The 27,163-nt window shown below is 40.1% G+C and overlaps 1 protein-coding gene across 3 annotated transcripts; it reads right to left on the reverse strand.

The window, feature by feature from the left end:
• Positions 1-3: 3 nt before the first annotated feature.
• On the reverse strand, positions 4-26,831 carry pds5a (PDS5 cohesin associated factor A). 3 transcript variants are annotated; one of them, XM_022206080.2, is made up of 34 exons: positions 26,707-26,825; positions 26,483-26,616; positions 25,635-25,787; positions 15,605-15,808; positions 14,972-15,058; positions 14,551-14,648; positions 14,137-14,263; positions 13,521-13,601; positions 13,230-13,370; positions 12,690-12,805; positions 12,100-12,194; positions 11,815-11,960; positions 11,284-11,435; positions 10,728-10,841; positions 10,386-10,467; positions 10,223-10,271; positions 9,933-10,072; positions 9,285-9,400; positions 8,644-8,749; positions 8,323-8,483; positions 7,944-8,067; positions 7,648-7,806; positions 7,448-7,516; positions 7,091-7,227; positions 6,740-6,863; positions 6,198-6,402; positions 5,276-5,390; positions 5,007-5,139; positions 3,811-3,930; positions 3,396-3,458; positions 2,923-3,071; positions 2,746-2,833; positions 2,404-2,666; positions 4-1,197 (listed from the first exon to the last, which is right to left on the reverse strand). In XM_022206080.2, exons 3-34 carry the CDS (start codon positions 25,746-25,748, stop codon positions 1,194-1,196), a joined length of 3,882 nt encoding a protein of 1,293 aa, XP_022061772.1. In that variant the 5' UTR covers positions 25,749-25,787; positions 26,483-26,616; positions 26,707-26,825; the 3' UTR covers positions 4-1,193. The 3 variants fall into 3 exon arrangements, with proteins under 3 accessions (XP_022061772.1, XP_022061771.1, XP_022061773.1); XM_022206079.2 differs by lacking the exon at positions 26,483-26,616 and having other exon boundaries at positions 26,707-26,831; XM_022206081.2 differs by lacking the exons at positions 26,483-26,616; positions 26,707-26,825 and adding an exon at positions 26,083-26,211.
• Positions 26,832-27,163: the final 332 nt, after the last annotated feature.

The raw sequence follows: 27,163 nt of genomic DNA on the forward strand, positions 1-27,163 counted from the left end.
CAGTAACATCTAAAAGCATTTATTTTTTTTGGAAAAGAAACTTAAATATGATCATGAGAATAGGCATACTTTTTACTACATCAAAAATAAGCTGTCATCAACACAACCCTCAAGGTTTCCATTCACTCGATGCTGAAAAGCAGGGTTAACCCAACATAAACCTGACAAAAGTACAAAAAATATTTAATTGTAAAAGATGAACAAAAACCTGAACACATACTTGTATAGTAATATATCATTTATGCATTCCAAAGTTAAGTAATTCAGCAGTAAAAAACCAAAAGTAATTAAACCCAGCTCAGTTTAAGAGCCCCAGATGAGGCAGCGAACAAGAGCTCGGAGCACAGTATCCAGAAATGTTAAACAGCTTAAATTTGTCCATTTACACTGGAAATAAATCAAAAGGCCTTCAAAGCATTACAGGGGGCAGTTCAAAAACCCCCAACCACAGTTTCTACCTGGACTTGTGACGCTATAACCAAGCTAAAGCCCCTAAACATACCAAAGTTAGAAACCTAAACATACCAAAGTTTATAAAATTTTGGTGCCGGTACATTAATGTTCCCATATTTCAGTCACTTGCTGCAAATTTGTAACTGTCTCTCAAAAATATTTAACTGCAGAGTTGCACAGGCGTATATATACAAAATATAACTGTGAAAAACTGGTGAGCTTGAAATAAAAATATTGTGCAACACAGACACGAGGAGGAAGAGGTCAAGAGACATAAAGTAGGATTTTTCCCAGGGAATTTAATAAGCAACAATCATAACCAGATTAAAACGTTTGTAAAATGTCCACCTGTTTTTTTTCTTTTCTTAAAAATGGCTCCACAAAAGAAGCAAAGAGCAACAAACACAAAGGAAAAAAATAATAACATGTTTCTGAGTAAGACCTACATACAATGAGCTTCAATTCTTGACTACAAGTTGTTGAAAACCTTCTAGGATGTCAGTGTTGTACGTGTACGTGTGTGTGTGTGTGTGTGTGTGTGTGTGTGTGTGTGTGTGTGTGTGTGTGTGTGTGTGTGTGTGTGTGTGTGTGTCTCTGTATATGTGTGTGTTTTAAGAAAGGTCCATAATGTATCCAGGAAAGCTTTAAGAGTCAGAGGAGCTTGTACATGGGGATGGGGAAAGTTTAAAGAGGAGTCTGGCCTGTTCTCAGTCTCGATTTCACCTTCACCGCTTGCCTCTTTACCTGAAAGACAAAGTTTGGACTCAGGGATGCAAATATCTGAGGCTGGTTACTCGACTCTACAGACTGTTTCTTTTTTAATAAGCTACAAGCATCATATTAACTATTTATAAAGCAGTGCTGCTTTATAAATAGCTGCTGAAGATCAGTGGGATTAATTACATTGAAGCAACTTTCTCAGCTGCACAAAACATACACATGCATTGAAAGACAATTTATAGAAATGGCTGTCAGCACTACTCACATTGCTTTATCACAATTACATCTGCAAAACCAGGAATGTAAAAGTGATCACTGCTGAAGTGCTTTACCAATTTAATTATGGGGGAAAACACTGCTGCAATCACAAACTGTCATTTGCACATGTCTGTATAATATAGCACTTTATTTAGTGAACGTTGTGCTGTATGTGAACTTTAGTCAGTGCTAGGCTAGCTGTTTCTGGTCTATGCTCAACTAATCACCTTTCTTTGCCCTTTATATACAAACAAGCTTTATTCTAGCTTTGTAAATATCTCTATGTATTGTGTTTGACTTATTTTTATTACCATTATTTTTTCTCTCTTCTTCTTTCTCGTTATTATTCTCTTTCCTGATTCCTAGGGTGACACCAACAGCCGAAACCAAATTCTTTGTATGTTGTATACATATTTGGTCATTAAAGCTGATTCTGATTAGAAAACAAAGAGCATTTCCAAAATATTTCTTCAAAAAGTTCTTGAACCTTAGGAGTTGATTAACATACATGAGACACATAACCTGGATCGTGTGATACGGCTTTCTGAACATCCTGGGTTAAACCAACTCACTGCTTTCTTGCCTGCCTTCCCTCGACTGATGGACTCTCCCTGCCTGCCAGAGGGAACTCCCCTCCTCGTAGACTTGGTGTCTCCTCGGCTGAATGTGGCAGTCCAGACTGCACAACTGGCGTGTCCTTGTGAGACGGGGTATCTATAAGCATCTGGGCTCAACTCCAGCTCTATCTCAGTGTCACCTTCACTGCCCAGGAGGAGGGTAACTTTCCCTACAGCTCTCCCTGTCTCCTCTCCAGGCTCCATGCGTCTCACTTTTTCCTTCACCGTGCTCATAAATGGCCACCTGCTGAGATAAACTAGTCAGCACCTGATGCACAAACTGGGGGAACAAGCCTTCCCTCTTTGTCCTGACAACTTCCGTTCTACTACAGCGGTTTTGTTTCTCCACTCTCACCTCTGCAAGTCGATCTGTCTCTTCGTCCCTTCGTCGTTCTGCAGCTGCTGTTTTGACATCTTGATGTTGATCGACTCAGACGGGTTGGAGTTGGGGTCGGCTGCTCTCTTCCTGCCTCTGCCGGTTCCGCCCCCCGCTGGTGCCGCCGCCTCTTTTTCAGCCGCGACGGGGGCAGCAGCGGCTGTTTTCGGCGGGCGGCCACGTCGTTTGACCGGTGACGCTTCTGTCCCGGCGTCAGGAGTTGCATTCTGACTCGGTTCCTCCTTGAAAGAGAGGAAGAAAACCTCAGTCTAGGAAACGGCACCTAAAGCTGATGAACTTGTAGCTCGCATCTGATCTTACCTTCTTCCCCTCGTCATTCTTGATTACGGGGTTCTCGTTGTTCTCCTGCGCTCGGCTCACTGACGACTCGGTGGGAGCGCTGCTGTTACTACAAGACACATTGGAAGGGACAAAGACGAGTCATACGTTACTTTCTGATCGCGTGTATGAGTGATAAAGTGTATGTAGCGTGTTTACCTGTTCTTGTTGATGGTTGAACTCAACGGAGAGGAGTTGGTGCTGGTGTTACTGGCTGTGTCTGAAGCTGTGGTGGTCTTGGTGAAGATCCTCCTCCCTGGTACTGTCAGAGGCTTGTTCACTGCTCCCAACACTGGAGCTGGTTTAGGCTAACAAAAGGGAAGGAGTGTAGGTATGACTGCTGCATGTAAAATCAATCATTGGTGAGGTTTCAGATATCACTACATTATGTTTTACAGTGCTTAAATATCCTGAAAACACACATCTTCACATGGATGTTTCAAACCCACAACAGCATAACATTTCTACCCTTTTCAGACCCACATCATAATGCACTCAAATTTCCAAATACACACTTCTCTTCCTCCACTGCACCTGATTAACTACTAAGCATTACAAACTATAATGCTGATTACTAAGCATTCTCATGACTGTCTGCTGCTATTTACTGCTGTGATGTGTTGCGTATTTACCTTCCCAGTGAGCAGCATTTGTCTCATCTCTGCCGTCAGATACTCTTTGTCGTTTTTAAAGTCCTGTGGAAAGAGATTACAAGAGAAAACCCTGATTACCATAAACTGAAAAACCACAAACGTCACCTAGAAAGGTTGTGGTGTTGGCTTTTAGCGGCACATATGAGCGTATTTTTAGAAATGTGACTGGATAGATCATTATTAAGGAAGAATTTGAAACGTTAATGTCTTCAAAGGACAGGTGAATTTGCACTGGTGTTTGAAAGGTACAGACATTTTTAAAACTAAGAAGGATAAAAATGTTATCCACACATCAGGTGGCTGGTGTGTGTGTGTGTGTGTGTGTGTGTGTGTGTGTGTGTGTGTGTGTGTGTGTGTGTGTGTGTGTGTGTGTGTGTGTGTGTGTGTGTATTGCCTTGTCCTGTATGAGGAAGAACTTGGAGGGTAGAACAGGGTCTTTCGGGGAATCCAGGTGACATGCTGTGCTCTTGTTGGCGATCACGAAGAGAGCAACGTCGCAGACAATGTACAGTTTCTATAACAACAACAACGAGACACAGTGTTAGGTTTGATCTCTAGGTTACAAAAATAGTTCAGTACTTTCCATACAAGTAATGCAACCCAATGAACATAAAATCCCTTTATTCTGCACAATAGGCTGTCCTCAGTGAGGTATTTGTTAAATTGTGCACATAACTCTGCTGCAAAAGGTGCTAAAGCTATAAAATAAGGTTTAAAATATACAAAATTAATTAGAACTTATATGTACTACAGATTAGAAATCATGGTGCAGGTCCAACCAGCGTATGCACGCCTTCCAATATCCATACTATCATACTTATAATTCTGACTTTTACATTTCATGTTGTAATCCTGTTTTTTATCCCAGAGATAACTATTATTTACATTAACGTGTTAACGCATTAATGTGCCCAGCCCTAATTCTTATATATTCATCTTTCTGTCTAAAATCTGGTGCTTCTGAAGACATTCAGTCCTTCTCTTGAAATTCTTGAGGAGTCACAGAAAGTGAAAGCATTTCTTCTGAAAGGCTGCACAAATATCAAGATCATAAAATCCTAAAATTGATATCGGCCCCCTCAAAAAATTAATTATCAGTTGAGCTCTAGTATGGAAGCATAATTTCTAGGAGACAGGAGCTGGTTTGTTATTAGGATTGATCCTCGGGTGATTACAAAACAAATTTTATGTCCGTCTATTCAATAGTTGACGTAGTTGCCCCATTAACATGCTCAACCCTATTTTATACCCATCCTTGCTGCTATGTTGTTGAATGCTGGAACACTGAGTACTTTTTACCTTTTGTCTGTCACTCAATCAAGTACCTGTCTGTCAGGTTCATTGTTTGTTTTGTAACAAAATGCCAAATGCAATGTTGTTGTTTTTTCCTGCAAAACAAATCTACCCACTGGTATAAATACAGTAACCTTAACCTTACCGCACAGAATGCCAGTAAAACAGTTGGTATGCTCCAATACGTAGTACGTTTAATATATTATATCAAAAGTACCCAGATGTCCTACTAAGTCAAAGTATGCTATATGGAAGGCAACCTGTGTTTTGTTGTGGTTTGCTGCATTGCGTACATACCTCATTGGCCTTTGCATCTTCAGGACACTGAGCATCCTTGGTTTGTTTGATGTTTTCTACCATCTTTCTCAGAAAGGCATGACTGTTGTTCTCATTCTTGGTCATCAGCACCTCTAGCATGAACCACAGGCACCTACACACACACAAAAACACACACACAATGAACACGTTACAGCTATAGTCATCATCCCTTATGTACGCCACCACAGATGAAAAACAAGGAGGTTTTTTTAAAGTTAGAAAGCTAGACACAAAACCAAAATACTCACTCTTTGATGTCTTTGAGCTGTTCATACTCATGTGGTTTAGTGAAGTCTGGGTCATGTGCCAGCAGGTGGATCATATAGGGAACAACATACTCAGGGAGAAGAGAGACAAGTTTTTCTGAGGGAAGAGAGAAAATAACTCATTTTAGTGACTGCAAGTATGCTTTCAGCTCTTTGTTTTAATGAACACTATCAATGTGGAAATAAAAGACCCAAGTGGAGGCATTATACGACGCTGACGTGGGAAAACAGGAGTAATGATAAAAGGAAAATGCAACAAAGCGCAATGGAAGCAGCTAATTAGGCACCACATCAGTCATTCAGATCAAACTACGCAGACATATTTTCTCGCATCATCTTTCACTTTGAAGTGAAGTGACTGGAATATAAAATGACACCTTCAGGGTAAGAAAACAAAACAAAGTACGACATCGTAAATAAAGATGGTCACAGAAATAACATAAACTTAAGCTAATTACTATATACATAAAACAAAAAAAATAGCTGTGAATTAAAACATCAGATCTAAGCAGCAATTAGGAGACTAATGTTCCTCTAATTAATCCACGAAACAAACATTGAAGTCACATTTCCGTCATATTTTTGGCATTTTCCTGATTCTCCTGTAGTTATGTCATCCTGATTCATGCTGCTCTTCTGCAACAGTTTAATGGCTTCTGACTGAAGAGTTAATGTCACAAACTGTTTATGTCTGATCTTCACGTCACACTAGTGAATAATGTGCATTGTTTTCCTGAAAATCCAATTAATACTTGTTCTAACTTTGGATGGAAACTGTACTTGTGTGATCTTTCACAGTCTAAACTGCTGTCCAGTAACGAATACATTACACAGCTATGATCTTTACACGACAATAGCAGCAGTGTGGAATAATGGAGCACGAGGTTTCAGCGTGAAAACTGACCCTGAGCAAGGGGGTTTTGTTTGATGTACTCTCTGCGGACGGAGATGTTTTTGAGGAGGCACTGTCGGGCATGAGCGCGGCGCTCTTTCACCGGGTCCTTGGCACACAGAGCGAAGACGGCCAGGTACTCCAGGGGCAGCAGCAGTTTCACGAGAGCCAGGTGCAACTTCTGTGCAAAGATCTGACGGACCTGGTAGCACTCGTCCTGTACGTAGGAACAAATGTTAGCGGAGCACCAAAAAAATGAAATCATTAACACAACTCAACCAGGAAGAAAATGAACGTAAAATGAGTCAATGGAAATCAATTGAGAATTAGTGTACTGATAAGAACGATTGTCCTCGTGTTCATATTGTGTTTGACAAGTCATAGCAGGAAAAGCTCAGGTGCAATGAATAACATTAACGATGTCCAACACTGAACTGAAGCCTGTAAAATTAATTCCACTCTTATTTTGTTAGAATCGACACCTGCTGTTTAACACTGTGTTATATCTTCTATTAAAAAAGGCCTATTAAATGTGATGCAAAGGTGAAACTGACATTGATAACGAGGCCACAGAGCTGAAACTGCTCAGGTGTGATGATGTCATGGTAACAGGGCTCCTGTGCCAACTTCATAATAGCTCCACCTGCAGCCAACCGCAGACGAGACATGTCTGATTTACTGTGAAGAGAAAGACATGAAAAGGGAAAAGATAAGGAAACCATCATTGACTGTAGCTTGTTTGCAGCTTTATTACTACAGCTCCATGTCTCAATACACAAACAATGTCCTGTCTGAAGTAAAGCTAGTGAGATAGCACGCTAAGGTCTCCATAAAAGCTTGCTATTTTTGATCTCACTCATACATGAGCTATAAACAGCTATACTGTGACTTCTAGCCTGAGGTACCTGATCTTCTTCTGCTCCGTGAGGTCTCCCTCGCTGACCAGCATGGCTGATAGCAGGCGCAGGGTGGAGTTTGCTGATTTGGATTGGTTATTCTTCATTCCTAATAACCAACGCACCAGCAGCTTGATGGCCTGAACCTGGGGGAACAGGAACAGAAATATTATGTGTCAAAGAAGAACCATCACATCTCTGCAATATTTCACTCCGTTTCTACAAAAAAAGAAAAAAAAAACACAATCTGAATCTCTGACATCAAAACATCATGACATTCAATAATTAAAATGCAAAACCGGCAAAAGAAAAAAATCTAATTGTACTAAAAGTGAGACTTATCTCACTAAAGTGTGTGCCTCTTACCTTAGCTAGAACTTCCGGTGAGACTTCCTCATCAGTGGTCCACAGCTTCCCATTCTTGTTTCCCACCGACTGAAGACATAAAGTCACATTTTCACTCTTTTCTTTGTCTAAATGCACACTACTCCATCTGACATGACTGGGTGTATGTGTTAAGTTTCTGAACCAATGCTATGAAAGTAGAAAAACTGTGGTCCACACACCCTGTCATTCATGAGCAAGTCCTTCACGATGAAGTTAGCCACGATGGATTTCATTGGTGAGGCGAACTGATCTGGGGCCAGCATGGAGATATGACCCAGGGACACGAGCGGAGTGATGAGCTGCTCCGGGACGTCTGCGTTCAGACTGCGTGACAGAGGCTGAGGGTACATGAAGAAACAACATGAGTGCACACATACAAATTAATGCTCAAGAAAAGAAGACACAGGACAGAAAACTAGGAGACACAAAGATGATGTAGGTAGATCCTTGTAGGTCGTTAAAAAAAGCTCCCTACCTCAAAAATCTGTGCCAGCTGCACCTCTTTGTTGTTGAAGATGGCATGGATACAGTGGACGGCCTGTTTGGCCTGGTGAGGTGTGCCTCGCTTGGCTTTCTGATGCAGGATGGGAATCAAAGTCCTGATGGACACATACAGACAGACAACATTAACTCAGTCCTTCTGGAAGGCCTGTCTTCATTGTGTATTTTGAACATACAGGATCAAGTACACTGGATGGGACGCTTTAAAAAAACCCAAAGACACCTTTTATAGATCTAATGTAAACACATGTGGACTCCTGCCTTATAAAATGTTCAACACAAGCAAATAGACTTTATGAGTTTATCATTTACACACATACACTAAAGACCAGCATCATATATCTGTCTCTTACGATCTTATCTGTTGTAACTCTGTTTCAATCTTCTGTCCAGTGTTTCTGAAAATCTGGATGGCTGCTTCTGCCACTTTGTCATCCTCCATCTTCAAACACTGGAGCAGAGACTCGTAGGTTTCTGCTGAGTGGAAGGCTGTGGGGTGGGTAAATGACAGGACCTAGAAACAGACGGAGAAGAATTCATTTTGCTAATTTGTTTATTTAACATGCTACTTGTGCAAAAATGTACAATTCAGCCTTAAAACATCATAATAGTATTTTTCTAGGCCATGTTTACTAGTAGCTGCCATGTAATTTAGTATGCTTGGTCCACGATACCTTCAGTAACTCCAGTCCGGAGCGGATGGCTGTATCAGGGGTAACACCTTCCTCATCATCATCAGCTGTGCCCTCAATGGATTTGTTCAGCAGCTTCACCAGAGCACTGAAACAAAACAAAATAATCAATATTTGTGACTTTTCTGACTGTTTTAAACACTTTAAGATACAACAGAGTAGCAGGTACTAAAGGAAAAGTGGGACACTGCATTACTAGATGCCATTCAGTGTGTGTATTTCCTCTCTTGTGGTGTTTTTCCATCAAGCAGAAAGGGTTAAACCTGTGCCCTGACAGAAGCATGCAGTGACACATCACCACCACTAGGTGTCTCAATGAATGAGAAAAGCCTGTTAATGGTAACAGTGTTACACAACAACAGGGAAACCCAGACAGAGCATGAAGCACTTTGCAAGTGAGATCCACCAAGATACGCTGCTGGTCTGGCATGTGACCACACTATTTTGGTTTAGTATAAAAAAGGACCAAACACAACTCTAAATGCGATTCACAAACTATTTTCCTTACCTTCAAAATGAGTAAAACATACTTTAATGTATTTTGCTGGAATTAAGTGAACATTTAGTCTGCTGGCAGAAAACCCCAGGGCTTGATGTGTTGAACATGTCAGGTATTTTCTGACCTGATGGCCTCAGAGTCGATGTGAACAGGGGCAATGCGCTCCAGCAGGAACTTGACCATCTCCAGGAACGGGTTGGTGGGCTGCTTGGGAAATGTCAGCTTCCGAGTGATCTCCCTCTGCACGCAGGATGAACAGTAAACCGTTAATACCAAGATTCATGGATGTGTGCTTATAGGTCTCCATACACATCTTCACCATACCTTGTTCTACTACATCAGGAGCAACTTTCTCTTTTGTATCTTTATGCTTTAACTCTAAAGTTGTGATCATATTACAGTTATATATACATATTAATATAGCACATTTAAAGGAAAAAGCGCATGTGCCATTGTTTTTTTGGCTCCGTGTTACTCTGATCTTCACACTTAACATCTGCACCATATTTTATAACATTTACAACATTTAATATACAGATAAAGTAAACCGTTTGCAGTAAATATCTCAGTTTCCCGCTCAGTACATGTGGTTTTTGACTGCTACAGGCTAGATTATAGGCTGAAAAACAAACCCACAGCACGTGTTTGCGGTTAACTTGCTAGTGACGTTAACACGTGTGTTATGTTAAAGATTAAGAGAGGGGGAGAATGTTTGTATTTCTGTGAGAGATCATGTATCCTAGGGGAATTAACGTGTTCTGTGTCCTCTCACCACACAGATCTCAGCTTGTTTGCAGGAACATGTTGGACTGATGAGCATCTCCAGCTGGACTCGGAGTTTCTCATCCTCACCGAGAACCTGATTGAACTTCTTCATGAAGTCCTGAGCTTTTCCAGCATCTGGTAGATTTTCTGTAGACACACAACAGAATGTAATTAGGAAGTCAGCTACGTCAGCAAGAATGAACCTTAACCATTAAATAAATGACCCAAAAAAAGGACCCGAGACATAAAAATACGGTGCACTATTTACGATTTCATGAGCGTGCATTTCCAACTTACTGGCAATACTCATCAGCTTTCCAAACATCGCTGTATTATTCGCCTCCGACTAAAAGAGAATGAGAAAGCAAAGTGCTACCAGAGGCAGTGGCGTATATATTTCCGTACAGGTATCGAAGAAGAAAATGGAATAGATAACTTGTATTCGTATGTGTGAACGTACCACTGGCAGCTTGTGAAGGTCGAGCAGTTCTTTAACGAGGCCTCTGAGCATGTTCTGACACTTCCACATTTCATTCAGGGCCCTGAAACAAAGATCAATTCGACAAGGAGCGAGGAGGAACAGGTGAGATGAGAGGTGGCAAGAAGACAGAGGAAGATCGTTATCCTGTCCACGTGACATGCACTCGTTGACCCATCAGTGTGTAGCTACAGGGCTGGGTTTGTGTCCCATTTTTCAGGTTTGTGAAATGCGTTTATGCCAAACATAGGTGAGTGTTCACATGTACAGTGTAAAATGGATGTGTATTTTACTGAGAGGTGTTGATAGTTTAGGTTTACTGACTTGACAGCATTAGTGTCCAGGCAGGCGTACAGGTAGTAGAGACATTTCATCTTTTCCTCTGTATCCAGACTGTGAGGGACCATGTACTGGGCAAAGATCTTCTCAACTAATAACCTGGAGAAAGAAAAAAGAAACAAGTAATCCATTAGGGGAATCTCTCATCAATATCACATTTGATGGATGGAGTGTACTGCCGTGTCGCTGGTATATCTCCAGCTGTGGAGAACAAACTGGCGGCTGTAACGCCAGTACAAAAGAAATCCATCTGATTGAAAAATGTTGTGCAGATGCAGGTGATTTAAAACGAAAAGACAATTTAAACCAAAGTTGTTCCCCTTTTGAGTTGAATTTGGGTAAAGCGCTGCAGTGATCCAATATGTTAGCCTTGTTTCTTAGTGCTGGACCAATTATTACGTCACTACATTCAAAAGACTGCCCAAATGATGTTTTGTCTTGTGTGAATCTTTTTGGCATTTATGAAACAAAATCTTTCCAGCATCAAATTATACATATAAGCATACAGTTAAGATTAAATGTACATAAAATGTGTTCTCACTTGTCATCAATGCTGTTCTGATAGTAAATGTGCAGCAGTTTGTCTTTGATCCAGCTGATCTTCAGGGCAGACTCCTTGCCGGCCTCATGGTGCAGACAGTATTTCTTATAAAGCTGAGCCAGGCCCATCATGGCCTCTTTACGCACACGCCACTACAGAGGGAAAGAGAAGAGCAAAGGAAAACAGATTAAAGGAGGACAGAATTAAATTAAGACTGGGAAAGTCAATTTACTTTTCTGATTTTATGAGGAAGGTAATCTGGTGTTCAGGGGAATTCCAGCATTGTTACAAACACAAAGACTTATTAAAAAAAATTATGAAAATCCAAAATGTTAATGTGGCAGGGAGGGGATGTGATTAAGGACTCTGAAATTTTATTCCACACGTATTCAAGTGCCATGACTGCTGATAATCCGACTGAAACGAGATAATATTATAACTTCTATAAAACGGTGAATGAATAAGTCAATAAACTCACACATTACTGCAGTTATAGTGTACATTATACACTGTTCAACACAACCGTCTCACCCTCTTGTCCAGGGTCCTTTCCCGTACAAAGCCCAATAGCTGGTCATTAACCAAGTTGAGGTCTTTCTTCCCAGCATTGATGATGGTGACAATGACGTCATGGCGGATGGCTTCCTCTGGGTCGTGGGAACGCACCTTCAAGTACTCTGAATAAACCAGACAAAGTCAAGCAGCCACATCTTCATTACAACGTAATGCAAAAGTGTGGATTAAGCTACAAGGAAAAGGCTAACACTATCCAGACAAATTTAAGCACAAAAAACACTATCACAAGATTAAACACACCTGTCAGGTCTCTTGCCAGGTCCGGGTGGTTCATGAGGCAGTGGCTGGCAAACTTCACACACTCTAGCCTGACTGGTACATGGATGTCATTGAACCTGGGAGGAAAACATCAGTCACACATCATGAATTCAACTGGCTCATGCATCAGACTTTGAGAAACAGGGTGATTTAGTAAGTGTCTCACTGAGGAAACGTAAATTAAGTTCCTGAATGAAACTAATAGTACCATGAAGGACTAAGAAGACAAATACAAACAATTCTTCTGCTGTCAACTAGGTATAATACAGAAACGTTTCTTTTCAGTTGTATTGTGCTGCTGCTTCGCTATAAACCGTTCACCTCTAAATCCGACTTTAAAAAAACATCTCCTGGATTAGCAAATCACCTCAAGGACTACACCAGAGCAGCATTCACCAAAACTTGAAAATGATAGCAGGGTCTTTCCACAAAAAAGTCTAAGTGTGTTTTAAAAGATTCTGTTATGGATTCTACAACAATTTTGTTAATACTAATTTCCCTCTTTACTTCTCCAGATCGAACCGAATCAGCCTAAGACACTATTTGCACCGCATTGTGTTAATTCCACCTACCGTCCTAAGAAACACTGCCACAGCGGTCTGTTCTGTGATGCAAGCTCTGAGTCTTTGGCCCCAAACAACTTAGCTAGCAACCGTACAACAGCCAGACGCTCCTCGCCGTCATTACTCTGCAAATACAGAAGACACACACAACTATTTTAATACAGGCTCATTTTTTTTTACCTCCTCGTCAATATTTCATTATTACGTTCATTGTTACACTCATACAAACAGTACGTCAAACTGTCTACCAATTTTGGGACGGTCCAAAACTGATACTATTTTGGGAGAGGATTCAGGTGGAAATGAGATTCATCTTAAGTGTTGATTTGCCACTTCAGTCATTGTTCTATAATCGGTTCTATTCCAGAGGTAGTGATGGTTTAAAAAAGGGTCCATTAAATGACAATATTAGCCTAGAAATAATTCAATATCAACAAAAGTGCACATGGTTATTAACAGCAGGACTAATGTTTGGTTAGGTCTCAGGTACAGTGTATTATTCTGTCTGTTTTGAGCATGACTGTGTGTGTGTGCTTGTATTGCGTTGACCTTAAGTTTGAACTCCAGCTGTGGCATGACAGAGGTAAGCAGCATAGGGTCAATAGCAAACAGTTCCTGGATGAGGTCAAAGACGTGCTCCGACAGGTCACTGACTGATGACTTGCCCATCACTAAAACCTGATTGAAGAACTGAGGAAGAAAAACAACTGTCAGGGATAAAACTTACTGATGAAGATGTACTGCTGACATAGACGGCATTTTTTGTTGACATAAGAGAAAAAAAGAGAGAAACTGAGAAGGACTAGAAAAAAAAGCAGCTGAATGCAGGATGGTACGCACATTTGCAATGCATGTCTCAATGGTCTGGACGGTCCTCTTCAGCAGAGTCTTGGCAAGATCGTACGCTTGCTTATTCAGATTCTGTTCCAAGGGAAATGAAATGGTGATTGGTTAGTCTGAGTATGGATATTTCACTGAAAACTCACTGATACACAGCACTTCCAAGCTTCTAGTCAATGCTACAAGGCTGCTTATTACAAATATTTTCTTTAAATTCTACCAGGAAAAAAGCTGTTGTGTAAGGAAAGTCTTCCAGTAGTAAAGTTAGCTTAAAACATGTTTCTCATTACCAGAAAACAAAGTGAAAAATGTGAGGAAATATTCAACAAATTTGTATCTCACAAAGTAATTTAACAATTAATCAACAGTTAAACAGTTTGTGTCCCAAATACTAATTTTATAATTGATTTCATTTTTTTGTTAATGTTTCTATTTTAAGTTTCCAATGTTAAAAAATACCCATTATTATTCACATCATTCATATTACTGTTATTATTATCTAAGTCAATGACCCAACAGTCCCATAACTTTATCAGTAGATTTTTCTAAACAATGCAAAGTGAAAACAGATCAGTGGTATTATAACTGAATAACAAACAGTATTTAGGCGTCTGACCTTGTGTGCAGGGATGAGGTTAATGAGGATGGTGTCCAGCAGCTCTTGCGTGACTCCGTCTCCCTCCATGATGATAGAACTCATCAGGTCCATCATGTGCATCTGAACTTTCTGATTATGGCTGTTACTGCGCAAACAGAAAAACAAACAAGACGCAGACATTTTTACCTGACAAAAGAAGAAAAACAATCACTCATGAACTTAAAATAAAGCAGTTATTATGATCCCTTTCATGTTCCAGTGAAATGTAGTGGTAAATGAACAGTTCAAACATGCAAAACATCAAACGCTATAATGCTCAAATGAGAGATTGTAATTATACATATCAGTCTGCATGTTTCTATGCTAGTAAAACATGTTAAACTCTGGAATATAAAGGGGTCTGTCCTATTCAAGGGGCAGAAAAGGCCTTACTTGATGACAGAGAAAAGTGTTTTGAAAAGCTGGATGAAGATTTCATTGCAGTCCTCCAGTTCAAAGCAAATGTTGTACGATTTCACCCATGCCAGGTTCTGTGGAAAACACACACAAAATCCACAAGCATGTTATCCCTCCTTAGCAGTCATCAAGTCCACAGTGTGATATTTTGTCTGATTTAAAATTACACACTTAAAGAAGCTTAGTTTACAGCTAAATATGAGAAATAAGTAGAAAATTTTGCTATTTGAAAAGTTAAAACTGAGAATGTGTAGCGATATTTAAAATAATTTCACTAAAAAAAAAAAAAAAAAAAAAAAAAAAAAAAAGACTGAATAATCGCTTCATAGTTGAAGCTCTAAGCACCAGTAGCCGTTTCTTTTATAGCCACTTAGCTCTGACTGAGTAATCAACTTACCTCCAACAGGTAGAAGTATCGGTTGAACTGAGGGCTCTTGGTATCTTCTAGTCCCTTTAACTGTCTGGTGATGAACAGGAAGATGTCCTACAGAAAAGGCAGCGATTACTATAAACATGTAAATGATCTAAATGTTCTGCTAGTATTGGAAAGCTATCAAAAAAATAAATTTGTTTCCTGGCATGCCACTCAACACCACAGGTGTGTCCAGAAGATCATTGGGGTCTTTCACACACATTGCACTCTGAGGCTTTGCAGGAAAGATCTAGACGGCTGTAATCTTGTTAATATGGATTATATCAATGTTGTTGACTTTAATTGTATAGAGGTCAGACTGAATTCTATAACAACACCAGTTTATAAGTGCATTTCATATTTCATAGGAGATGCTGAAAGATGAACCTGGATGAAGTGAAGACTAATGACTCAGAGGGTGACAGGGGATTGTGAACTGTTTACAACCCACTCAATTATTATTCAAGAAACAGGACATTAACTGAAAAACATTCAAGAGTTGTATTTAGCTCACACACTCTGCAGACACTTGCTATATCAGCTTGTGCTATCAGCAACAGTTTGGACTTCTCTTAGATACCACTACCTCGAGGACAGTGTTCAGGGTCAATTCCTAACCTTGAGTTTGTCATGGGAGGTGTAGGGGGCTTCAGGAGCATAGATCCTGAAGATGTCAGCCAGACAGCAGGCCACCAACAGCCGTACGTCTTTATTGGGATTCCTTAGGAAGAACTCTGAGGCGAGGTGGAGTGCCAGGCCGAGGTACTGCTGCTTCTCCTCCTCAGAGTCTTGATCCATATCCATGTAGGTTTTCACCACCATCTGTTAAACAGGGCAACAAGGGGGAGGGTGAGATGAGGCCCATTTTTAGCTGGCCAAAATGAAAATAAGTTGCATGGTTTTCTGGTGTCCTTAGTGTTTTGTCAGTTGTCGTGAAAAAAAACAACAAAAAACAGTATTGCACAGTGTGTAAGCTTTCACTACAACAGCTCCAAACCCTCTCCATCTCTAAACATGACAAAATGAAATTATAAAAGCAGCACATGGAAGCAAGTAGGAAATTCATTTAAATCAAAGTAAAACAACCATTTTAATCCTTTAGAGGATCTCCACTCATTGCACCCTGGCATTAGTGGTAACAGGAAATGGAACTGTAAAAAAAAAACAGTTGAAATCATTTCAGATTCTAGATTCAATTAAAACAGAAAAAACAGCATCCAGACAGCCAACATGTTCATATCAGAAAACTAATATTTACTAACTGCAGATGCTTGGATTGGGTGTATACTTTGGCCAGCAGCAAAAAATTGCAGCACAGAAATGCAATATTAGGTTTGACGTAAAACCTCCCACTCAGTATGTATCTTGGCCACAATGATTTAAATAAACAAATAATGGGATTCTATCTAATCTTTTAATTACAACCATGCTTTTAAAAGGATCCAATTCACTGTTTTTGATAGTGGTGAAGCAAGAACAAGCAAATATGAATATCAAAGAAAGTGAGTACAAACTGGAGACACACATGTGCAGAGTAGCTGACGCCATTTTTCAAAGGAACTTATAATCAAGAAATCACTGTCAGAGACGCATATCAACACTTGTTTAACTGAAAATGGCTGCACTGCGTTTTCAGTAAAGGGATCAAATGAGACCACCACTAAAATAACAGTGGCCACATTGCAGCAAATTTTTGGCCAATGAGTTCACACCCTAATCGTTAGTGGCTTTAAAAAAAACTATGATAAGACAGAGTGACCAGTACACCGACACTCCTTTGACCAATAACTATACAAGGACATGTTAAAATGCAGCTTTATTCAAATAATGAAACGCCACAGATGACAAGACAAAGACAACAACAAGTGATCTGCACGCTGGATGCTGGCACGTCAGTTAAAGCTGTAGCCAGACACATAAATGTCCACAACTTCACCATTTGTGCCTAAGAAATCTTGTCAGACAGCAGGATACGATGAACAAACTGCCACATGTGGGCCTTGGATGAAGGCGCCAAAACAACAACAACAACAAAACCGTGATCCTGTCCTCAGACTGTCTGACATCTTTGCCAAGTGGGACAACATTCAACAAGCAGGCACTGACAACTTGATCAACTCCATGCATGGCAGATGTGTCACTTGTTACTGACTTCTGACTCCACCCTCCATCTGTCCCTTATCATTCCCAATATAATGTATACTTCATGACGTCCATTCTGTCGCGAAGATGCAACAAATTCTTATTGCTGTCATCCATAAAATTCAGTGAAACATTACAAGCTGCGTTTACATTTTTGTTCAGTATAGATTTAAGCAAACACCAAGTCTGTGTAGTGATAACGCTTTGTAAACAAACAAAACACAACACGAGTGTTTGGCTGGGGCTAATATGGAAAGTTAAATCGTAAAAGTAGATCGTAGTGGCGCCTTTCCAGGGCTTACTGGGTTGACTTTTAACTGTCTTTGTCCGTCTGGGTTATATCATAGCAAACAATAAGGAACCTACGCTAAAATTCTATGTTTTTCTCTAGGTTAAACCCCAACCGTGGTGTTTCCACTGGTTATATTCGCACCAGTCTTATCAAACACCTCAGCTCTCATGGATAAGCAGTAGCAGGCCGTGCGTTAAGCTGCCACTTCCTCTGTGTGTGTGCGTGTGAAAGAGAAAGAGTTGAAGCATAGCAGTGGAGCTCTCAGCAGACAGGCAGCCAGCAGGGGTGGGGGATGGGCCAGCAGACTGCAGAGAAACACACTCACTCCTACACACAGATATACACACAAAACACACACACACACTCTCTCGCTCTCTCCCAACCCTGGCTGTTCTGAGCTGAAACAGTCACAACCCAGCCGAGGAAGGCTCTCCACACAGGCACAAGTGTGTGGGCCTGTTGACTATGTAACGCTGCAACCTCATCATTATTGTAGCATATCTGGACAAAAAACTGTAGTTCAGTCTGAAAATACAAGCTGTCAAATAGCTGGCAATGCAAAGTCCAAAAGTACACAACGGCTAAATGTTTGAACAATACTGAACAATAACTTCACCCTGTAATTCATGCAAGCTGCTCTGATATCATCTAAGAGAAAATCATTTCCTTCCCATGGGTGGAGTTCAAAACACATCTTTATCCGCTCTTCCTTAATTTCATTCGAACAGGTGGAAGTCGGTTTGAATCTGTCAACTAAGATCAAACAAATATCAGCACGCTGTTAAACAAATGCAGCCCAGCAAAGTGGTGGCACAAGAGGCTTGAATAAAAGCATAGTCTGTAGCTGGGTAAAAATGTGAAATATGGCTCAACTTTTGCCCTAATGTAAGTATTGTATCTTCATTAGCTCCAGTACAAAACACTGCGGCCTGACTGCTAACAGGGACAAAGAAAGGGGAGCACATCACTGCAGCTTTAGCCTGGCGTCCTATCCGCTTCAGAATTGTTTTGAAGATTTAATCACTTGTTTTTAAAGGTGTTCAATGGGTTGGCACCTTCATATTTATCTGAGCTTTTACATGTCCATCCACATGTTACATCCAGTCCTATCGCTGAGGTCGGCCAATCAGATGGTCCTTCAAGGTCCTACATCCAGACTCAGAAACAGAGGCGACTGAGCCTTTTCTGTGTCTGCACCCAGTCTGTGGAACCGCTTACCTGTTCAAATTAGAACCACTCTTGATACCTTCAAGTGCCCACTGAAGACACATTTTAATTGTAGTCGAGTGTTGACACTTTCATATATGGCATTGTTTATCTTGCTCTGTATAGTTCCTCACAGATTATGTCTTGCTCTCTATTTGGAACTGTAAAGGACTTTGGTTAACCTTGGCTGTTTTTTAAATGTGCTATATAAATTTGATTTAACTAAAGTTGACTTGACTACTGTAAATTGCAAATGCAGCTAAGGGCCCACTTTCCTGGTAGATTCCTTATAGGAAATAAAACAGTCCTATTTACTGGATGTTCATGGCAGGGGATGAAATTGCAATTTTTGATCCTGATATTTCTACAAACTCACTGATCCATTACTGAAACTGGCTGTCCTGGTTCATTATTTAAGGATAAACTGTGACCCAAAGCACCCATAAACACACTCCCATGCTTTTCTTCTAAACCCAGGAACCCACCAGCAGGTTTAAAACGTATGTTGTCTTTAAAAGAAAAAGAAGAATTTTCAACATTTTTAATCTAGTCATGTATGATGTATATTTATGGAAGGAAAATTCAACAAATCTAATGATACAACTTCTGCGCATTTAATCAAAATCCTTTTATTTTCAATGCCTCATTTCAAAATTTGACAAAAATAAACCATGTGCAATAAGCATATTCTGCAAAACAGGGCTGAAACAATTCCTCGAGTTACTCCAGTAATCTGATTGCTATACTACACATGTACAATACACCTGTACTATACTTTACATGTACTTTACATGTAGAATATACTGCAGATGTCCACCTCTGTTCCACCAGGATGGTCATTTCTGTTGCATAGCGTGCTCACTTCTGCTTTTGATGCTGTAATGCATATGCCTAGCTGATTATTTGATTAATCGCCAGAATAATCAATAGAATACTCGATTACTAAATTAATCAATAGCTGCAGCTCTACTGTAAAAACAAACAAACAAAAAACGTGCTCCTCAGCGCAACCGAGAGCCTTGGTGGGACTTAAAGGGGAACTTCGGTTTTTTTCAACCTGGGGTCTGTTTTCGTATGTCATTTCATACATGTGAGTGATGGAGAAATGAATTTTCAACATAGCTCCAGTATTTAGCCAGGCAGGCAGCTTCGCAGCTCAGCTAGCGAAAAGTATGGGGCAACTTGCCCCCCCGCGTCAAAGTCCGCCCTAACTAGGGTTGCATTTAACGATGCATCGTCTGAGCACGACACGTCATCAAAAGCGGAAGTGAGCCCGCAATGCAACAGAAATCAGCGTCCGACCGGAGCGCGGAACACGGACGGACATCCACGCTGCATCTTGCTTATATTATGTATGCACGATGCAGCGTGGATGTCCGCGTTTAGATACAGCTGTATAGTAAATGCTGACATCCGCGTTTACGATAGATGTCAGATGTCCACGCTGCATCGTGCATACATAATATAAGCACGATGCAGCGCAGATGTCCGTCCGTGTTCTGCGCTCCGGTCGGACGCTGATTTCTGTTGCACTGATGTGTCGTTAGAGGCATCCCATGTCCGAAATCGCGCGATAGCTCGCGAAATGGCACAATTTCGGAACGAGATTTGCGTTCTAGCGTCCCGAGATTTGGATACAGACCACAACAAATAGCGACCGCCAGGCAATGTGGAGGTTTTTGTTCACTTCTCATCTCTAGTATGTTTTGGGACACTCATTGAGACTATCCGAGCCGGTCAGTGTGGGGAAAAAAGCACGTTAGGGCGGACTTTGACGCGGGGGGGGGCAAGTTGCCCCATACTTTTCGCTAGCTGAGCTGCTAAGCTGCCTGCCTGGCTAAATACTGGAGCTATGTTGAAAATTCATTTCTCCATCACTCACATGTATGAAATGACATATGAAAACAGACCCCAGGTTGAAAAAAACCGAAGTTCCCCTTTAACGACAACCAATAGTCATGTCACAAAAATTCTGTGGCTTTGCAGCAGACAAGATGACCAGTATGGAAAAGAAATTAGCAAGACTGACAGGAAAATAAAATCTAGAGACCAAAAACAAAAACACGCACAGCATGGATCAAAAGCAGTACAGAGTAGAGCAAGTAGTCGTAAGTTGGCGGAAAATATAAGCAGTAAAATGAAAAAATTACTTGTTGAATTCAGCTTTTTTCAATATTTGTAATATTTAAAAAAAATTCAACTTTCCTTTTTTGCTTTATTATGATTTATGGGAAAAAAGATATCCAAACATGCTCTACTTTTAACCATGGCTGTGTTGTTTCCACAGAGGTGGAGGATTTGATATCACAATGAAAAATGAGGCCACAGGGAGTAAAAATGTGGCAGGAGTTAAAAATAATAATATTAAGGAGAAAAAAACACCCACAGACTAATTAGGGTTCAGAGGGTTTAACAACTATTTCTGCTATAAATACCTGCTTTAGCAAAGACCAACATGCAACATCAGTGGACAGTGAAAGCAGAATGATCCTGATTCATGAGGCTGGTATCAAATGATTACGAGTGGTTCAACACTGTCTTCCTTGCCAAGAGACTATCACCACTGTCATGTTTGTGTGGGAAATATGGAGCTCCAGCCCAGTTAGCTCAGCTTAGAATAAATCAGGGGGTAAACAGATAGCCTGACTCTGTCCAAAGGTAACAAAACACAAGTAATAACCCTTGGAAAGCTGAAAAATTAACAAAGTTCTAACTTATGTCTTTAATGTAGACAAAACCCTGATTTTAAAAACGATGTCCTGCTGTTTTACAGGGATTCTGCACATTATTATTTCTTGGTTGAGTCAACTAACTTCTTTAAGTCCTCACAGAGACAACAAGATGCAAAGCAGGTCATATCTTTAGCTTTATGTAACCATATGAACACTAGAACTGTATCATATTATTTTCTGCAAGACAGTGAATGAGGGTATTTCCCAAAATGTTAAATGTTTCCTTTAACTTTTTCTTTCAGAAATAAACAAATTGAAACCGTAAACTCAACAGTTCACAGTCAAGCCAAACAGATACTGTCATTCAATGTCTTATCCTTTCTTTAGTTTCTGTACACAGTGTGTTTCTTTGACAGCTTAAACACGACATGATCAGTCTTTGCCATTTAAAATATTGCCATTAACTAATCTCAGTCAGCTATTACAAAACTAGTATCATGCTTACTTGTCCAACTTCACTAAACATGTCAGATCTGGCGATAGAAAGGTATTAATTGTTTCCCTAAAACCCACCAATGCATCCAGCTATCTGTGTGCAGATCTCCCGAGCATGATGGGTAAATCCAACCACTCCCCACTACCATATAAATAATCACCATCAGCAATCAGACAAATGACAGGTTTGAGTTTCAGTGGCCATGAGCGTGCATATTATAAAAGGTGCAAGGACCGAAACAAATGTGTTCCAACCACACATTTAAATGCAAACCAGAGAATTCCCTCCACCTGGAATAAAACACAAACAAAAGTAGAAGCTTCCTAAAATGTAGCTTGATGTAGTGTTTCTTCTTCATCAACATTCTGTCAATCCTCTATATGAACTAAGTTTCTTATATGAATTTGTTAAGTATTGTTTATCCCATAAATGTCAAATTGTGTGCTCTAAGAAGGGATTTATTACAAGATGAGATGTCTGTTTTCTCTCTGTTTAGCCTGGCGAACACGGTTTCAGCTTGTTAGCTACTCCTACACATTCAGCATTTTGCAGCTCACAAAGTGAATGTAGCTATGTCTAAAAGGACAAAGATGTGAAGAGTGCTGCATATTGGCACCAATCTCCCGTTTCCTTTGTTTCCTCCACAAAGTCCAAAATCCATTCTTTCAGTTAATGTTCCAGTTACAAAAATAAATACAACACAGTCTATTCTGGAAACACTGACTTCAACAAATGAGCAACAGTGTTGTTTGCTTGAAAGTAAGAATGTACGGAGTACACACCACAGAATAAAATGTAAACACATTATACCATGATACAACATTAGAAAAAAGCTTTTTTCACCCCCGACAAAAGTGACATTTTTTAGGCCTCTATGTTCAATACATTTGAATAACAGAAGACCTCCATTAATGGCAAAGTCATAATCATTATGTATACTGTTAAAAATAAATTTTATCCAATATATGTGATTGCTGGTAGCAAGTAACTCAGTACAGTTTTCTAGATTAATGATAACTTTGAGAACAGCCATGAAGAGACTGAAGTCTACTTTCTAATTCATCTGCACCGTTTGTGTTTATATGTGTCACCTACGTAGCTAACACAAGCTTATCTGGCAGGGATAACAGAATCCACACTCTCGATTTCATGTCATAATAGCTCCTAGCCAGAGATAATTTCTCATCAACAAACATACATTTACAGGGCCATGTATCAGTAAATCCCTCTAGTAAATATGATCTCTGAAACAGCTCCAAAATGGCCAGTTTCAGCTTAGCATCCTACATCACGACTATCCCATAAACTGCTGCTGTGACTCAAGGCCGCAAATAAAAGCAGCTCACTACTAGGTCATTTTCTATTTTAAAACAACATTTTGTGCATGCTGTAATTTAACAAAAAGCAAAAATTTCAGCTATGGTTATTGAAGTCTGGCACAAATCAACAGCTTTACACAACATGTCCTTGACTCAACGTTGGCAATCCAAGTATAAAACTGATACGACGCAGGTCTAGGTAACAAACATAACATAAAGACAGACTCAACAAAACACAGCTTAAATGTATGCTATAAAAATTAAGGCTATAAATACACAGACAAAGATGTGGTGCAATTTTCGTCCACAACATAATGTGAAGAATGACTTATGTCATGGGCTGATTGTAGATGAAAAGACAGACGAACTGAAGTATCCTCCTCATAAAATAAGCTACCTGCCTGCTAACTGCTCAGCTCAGTACAATGCAGTACTCTACATTCTCTGATTCAGCACATTTGTCCAGCATGTCAAGGCCAAGGGTTGTGTATTTTATGTTCACTATACTACTCTATAAACAGTTCTAGGATGTCAGGAAACCCTCTCAGTATTAGTGTAGCAAACAATCTAATGTGATTAAGAGGATTCACAGGACCCCTGTAAACACAGATGCCAACTATCAAACTACTGTGGCTTAGAAGTGTGGGTAGAAGGGCAGGATATCAGGATGCAAAGTGAAAAGGTCCAACATCCATGTTTAAAGCAGCAATAATTGATATATCTATAATAAATGACAATACAGAGGTGTGAAATAAGTATGTCAGTAGAGATGAACAAACAGAAAATTTTCAACTGCATCCTTGAGCTTCACAGTGAGTTCAAATCAATGTTTAGGTCTCTGGCTCACAATTTTACTCTTTTGGTAACATTTTCACGAGTCCCTTTGTGTTCAGCCACAGCATGCAGCAGTTATTGACAAAAAAGCTGTAAAAACCCAATGTGCACTCACTGCCTACTTAGTATAAAACGATGGACATGGGAAGTAACTAGTCTTTTAATGTAATAAGGAACTAAACGATATTGGTTTACACAGCCAATATTTTCCTAAGGAGTTGGTTAGACAAAACAGTGCTGAAAGAGTAGACCGATAATATACCAGGTGGCAACAAACACGACTCAAATTAATATTAATGTTCCTTCACAATGACTAAACAAGCAACAGTTGACAAACACATTGTCCACATTAACTTAAATGTGGTGTCAATGCTTTGGTAACTAGAAAAGCACTCAGAGAGTGCAGACCTCCGCCAAGGATAGAGGGGAAAACAGGAAACCCATGCAGTAAAGGAGCATGAGCTGGAATCGAACCTGCGTCTCTGACACAGTCCCGTTTACAAATCACCTTCTTAACCAGTTGAGCTATCTGGACACCTTGCTCCAATTTGTTGGACGACATACTAACCTATGATGTTTTTTGTCCTATTTTGGACCACATACTAAAAAAATTCAAAGTGATCCAGAATCCTTTCTGGATTGCCACCAAAATTAAATCAGCTCTTCCTCTTACCATAGCCTACATCCCCTCAAAATTTCATGTGAATCTGCCCAGGCGTTTTTGAGTTATCTTGCTAACAGACAGACAGACAGACGCCGGGTGTCACATAACCTCTTTGGCGGAGGTAATAAGTTGTTTCCCCGGTTCCTAAGTGATCAGAAAAAAATCTGCTCAAGCAGGTTTAAAGAAAGTCTGTGTGACGTGGCTGACCTCAAAATCACAATATTGTTGCAAATGATTTGGGTATATACTGCTATTTCCAGATGTATGTACACCTGATATGAATGATACGTGTTCTGCTGTTTCAGCATTACAGAAGGCAAAACTCATCAATTCACTGCAGTTGTACCGAAATAGCTAAATTGACAGTTGGATGACAATTGGTTATTTCTGCTCTTAGCATATCATCTGTTTGTTTGTCAAAGTTAGCTTGGGGTTTTCACATATAATATATTAATGCTTCATTTGTTTTAGTACTGAGCAAGCAGGGATCCTGCCTTCAGTCTCTCTCTGACTCCTTAAGTTTTGCTTCTATTTGAGTAAGTCAGCAGAATCTTGCTAATAATCAGGTTCATTACTGCAGCTGCTTTCCTCAGTCTTCCTTAAATGTGACTCACTGTTTGATCCCTTGTAGTAAAAATAGCTCCAGTGTGTAATGTTTGTTTTTCTTGTGTTCACATTTTGGGATCATCCCATTCTTCCCACCTCAAGGGAATAGACTGAAGGACCAGAAAAGCTGAAGTCTTATGAACAATAACGTCCTGTTTTGTGCCATGCTTCTCTTAAGTTTAATAACATCATAAAACCGTGTTAGTAACAATGTGACTATGAGTGTTGCTTACAGGCAAAGCATTGAGGACTGGGAAACCAGGCTATCATAAGAGAGGAATGACCACTAAAGACTAAATATACAGCTGTTTGTAAAGTTATAAGGGTTATGGCTTTGTGCCAGGAGCTGCATACTTTAAAATGAGGCTATGGTTTACAGCAAATGTGTGTTCACAGAAAGGGGTCTCACTGACATACCTTCAGTCGTTTCACCACCTCATCGTTGCTGATTTTGTCCGTAATCTCTTTCACTCCAGGAGGATAGATGATCTTTCCGTCCCCCGCCGGTTTCTGCTGTTGCGGGAACTCCATGCTTGTTGATGTCTGGTCCACACGGTCTTCTACTGGCCTCTATGGGTCAGAAAACAAAAGTTCAACACAACCATGCTACCGCACTTAGCAAAACCTCATTTTAAGCATCATTCTCATTTTCAAATCACTAATTCTGTCCACTAAAATTGATAAAGCAACACATGTATATTTAACGATATTGTAATCCAGTAAACTTTGCACGCAGAAAGCCAACATTAAACCAGCATCGTGCATATTATTAGCTTACATGCTAAATTACCCCAGCTAAACATCAGCTCTACATTTTCCGTAAATTTCTCATAATACACCGTTCAGATACAGAAACGAACTCAACTGCTTTTTCGGTAACATCACAGCAATTTGAACCGCTAACATGCTGGAAAACCACTTTATAAACAACACGAGAGCAGCCGGTGTATGTCCACTGTCATACAGGTTATCAAATTAGCTAGCTAGCTAGTTGCAGTGCAAACATCATTGGCTAGCAGCTAGCTTTTTGCGGGAAGTACTGTTAGCAGCGAGCGGCTAAAACACGTTAGCCGCGCTAACTCGTTAGCCTACTTTGCTAGCTTAGGCCGCAAACTATTCAGGTACCCATCACATCTCCAGCTACAATCACAGAGGAAGTGAAGTATCCTATCATCTTTGCCTAAAATAGCCATGGTCGTGGTCAGTTCCTGTGGTTTCTAACTAATGCGACTACTTTGTGAAGTTTAAAAATGAAGCTAATTTACTTGTTACTGTCTTTTTTCAACTTCCAAGCATCGCTCCGTACTGCCGCTAGTTCACAGGCGAAGAAGGGCTGCTACCGTCGCCTTGAGCCCTCCTCTCTCACCACCAACTTGCCCCACGGATGATTTTGAGCACCCTAACAAATGCAAAATGAATCTATTTTCAAAAATACAACCACGACTTCAACCCCGGGATATTTGCCAAGCGCTTCCTCGTTAGTATTTACCTCTCAAATGGGCCGTTTTAATTCATTAGTCTGACACAGGTTGGGCTTAGTTTTCGGCACAAAGCTCTCTGTCCGTTCAGTCAGTGCTGTCTGTGTGAAGGCTGAGTGCAGAGCGCCCCCGTCGGTCTCACCGCAGTACTGCAGCCTCAAATACATGGCGGGAGTCGGAAACAAACAGCTCCCACACTCCTTCACTTTCTGTTCCTTAGCTCACTGTGTGGTCACGCTTTAAATGTTCACATTTGACTGCGTTTTCAGTCAATTAAGCGTAATCGTCGCCTTTGATGACAAATTAACATGTATTTATAAATTATTTTATTGCATAATGTTCTGTTTTTTTGTTTCTTATACTGTATATATATATATATATATATATATATATATATATATATATATATATATATATATATATATATATATATATATATATATGAAGAGAGAGGGAAAATATGCCACT

The sequence above is a fragment of the Acanthochromis polyacanthus genome, chromosome 3, assembly GCF_021347895.1.
Source record: "Acanthochromis polyacanthus isolate Apoly-LR-REF ecotype Palm Island chromosome 3, KAUST_Apoly_ChrSc, whole genome shotgun sequence".
Lineage (NCBI taxonomy): Eukaryota > Metazoa > Chordata > Actinopteri > Pomacentridae > Acanthochromis > Acanthochromis polyacanthus.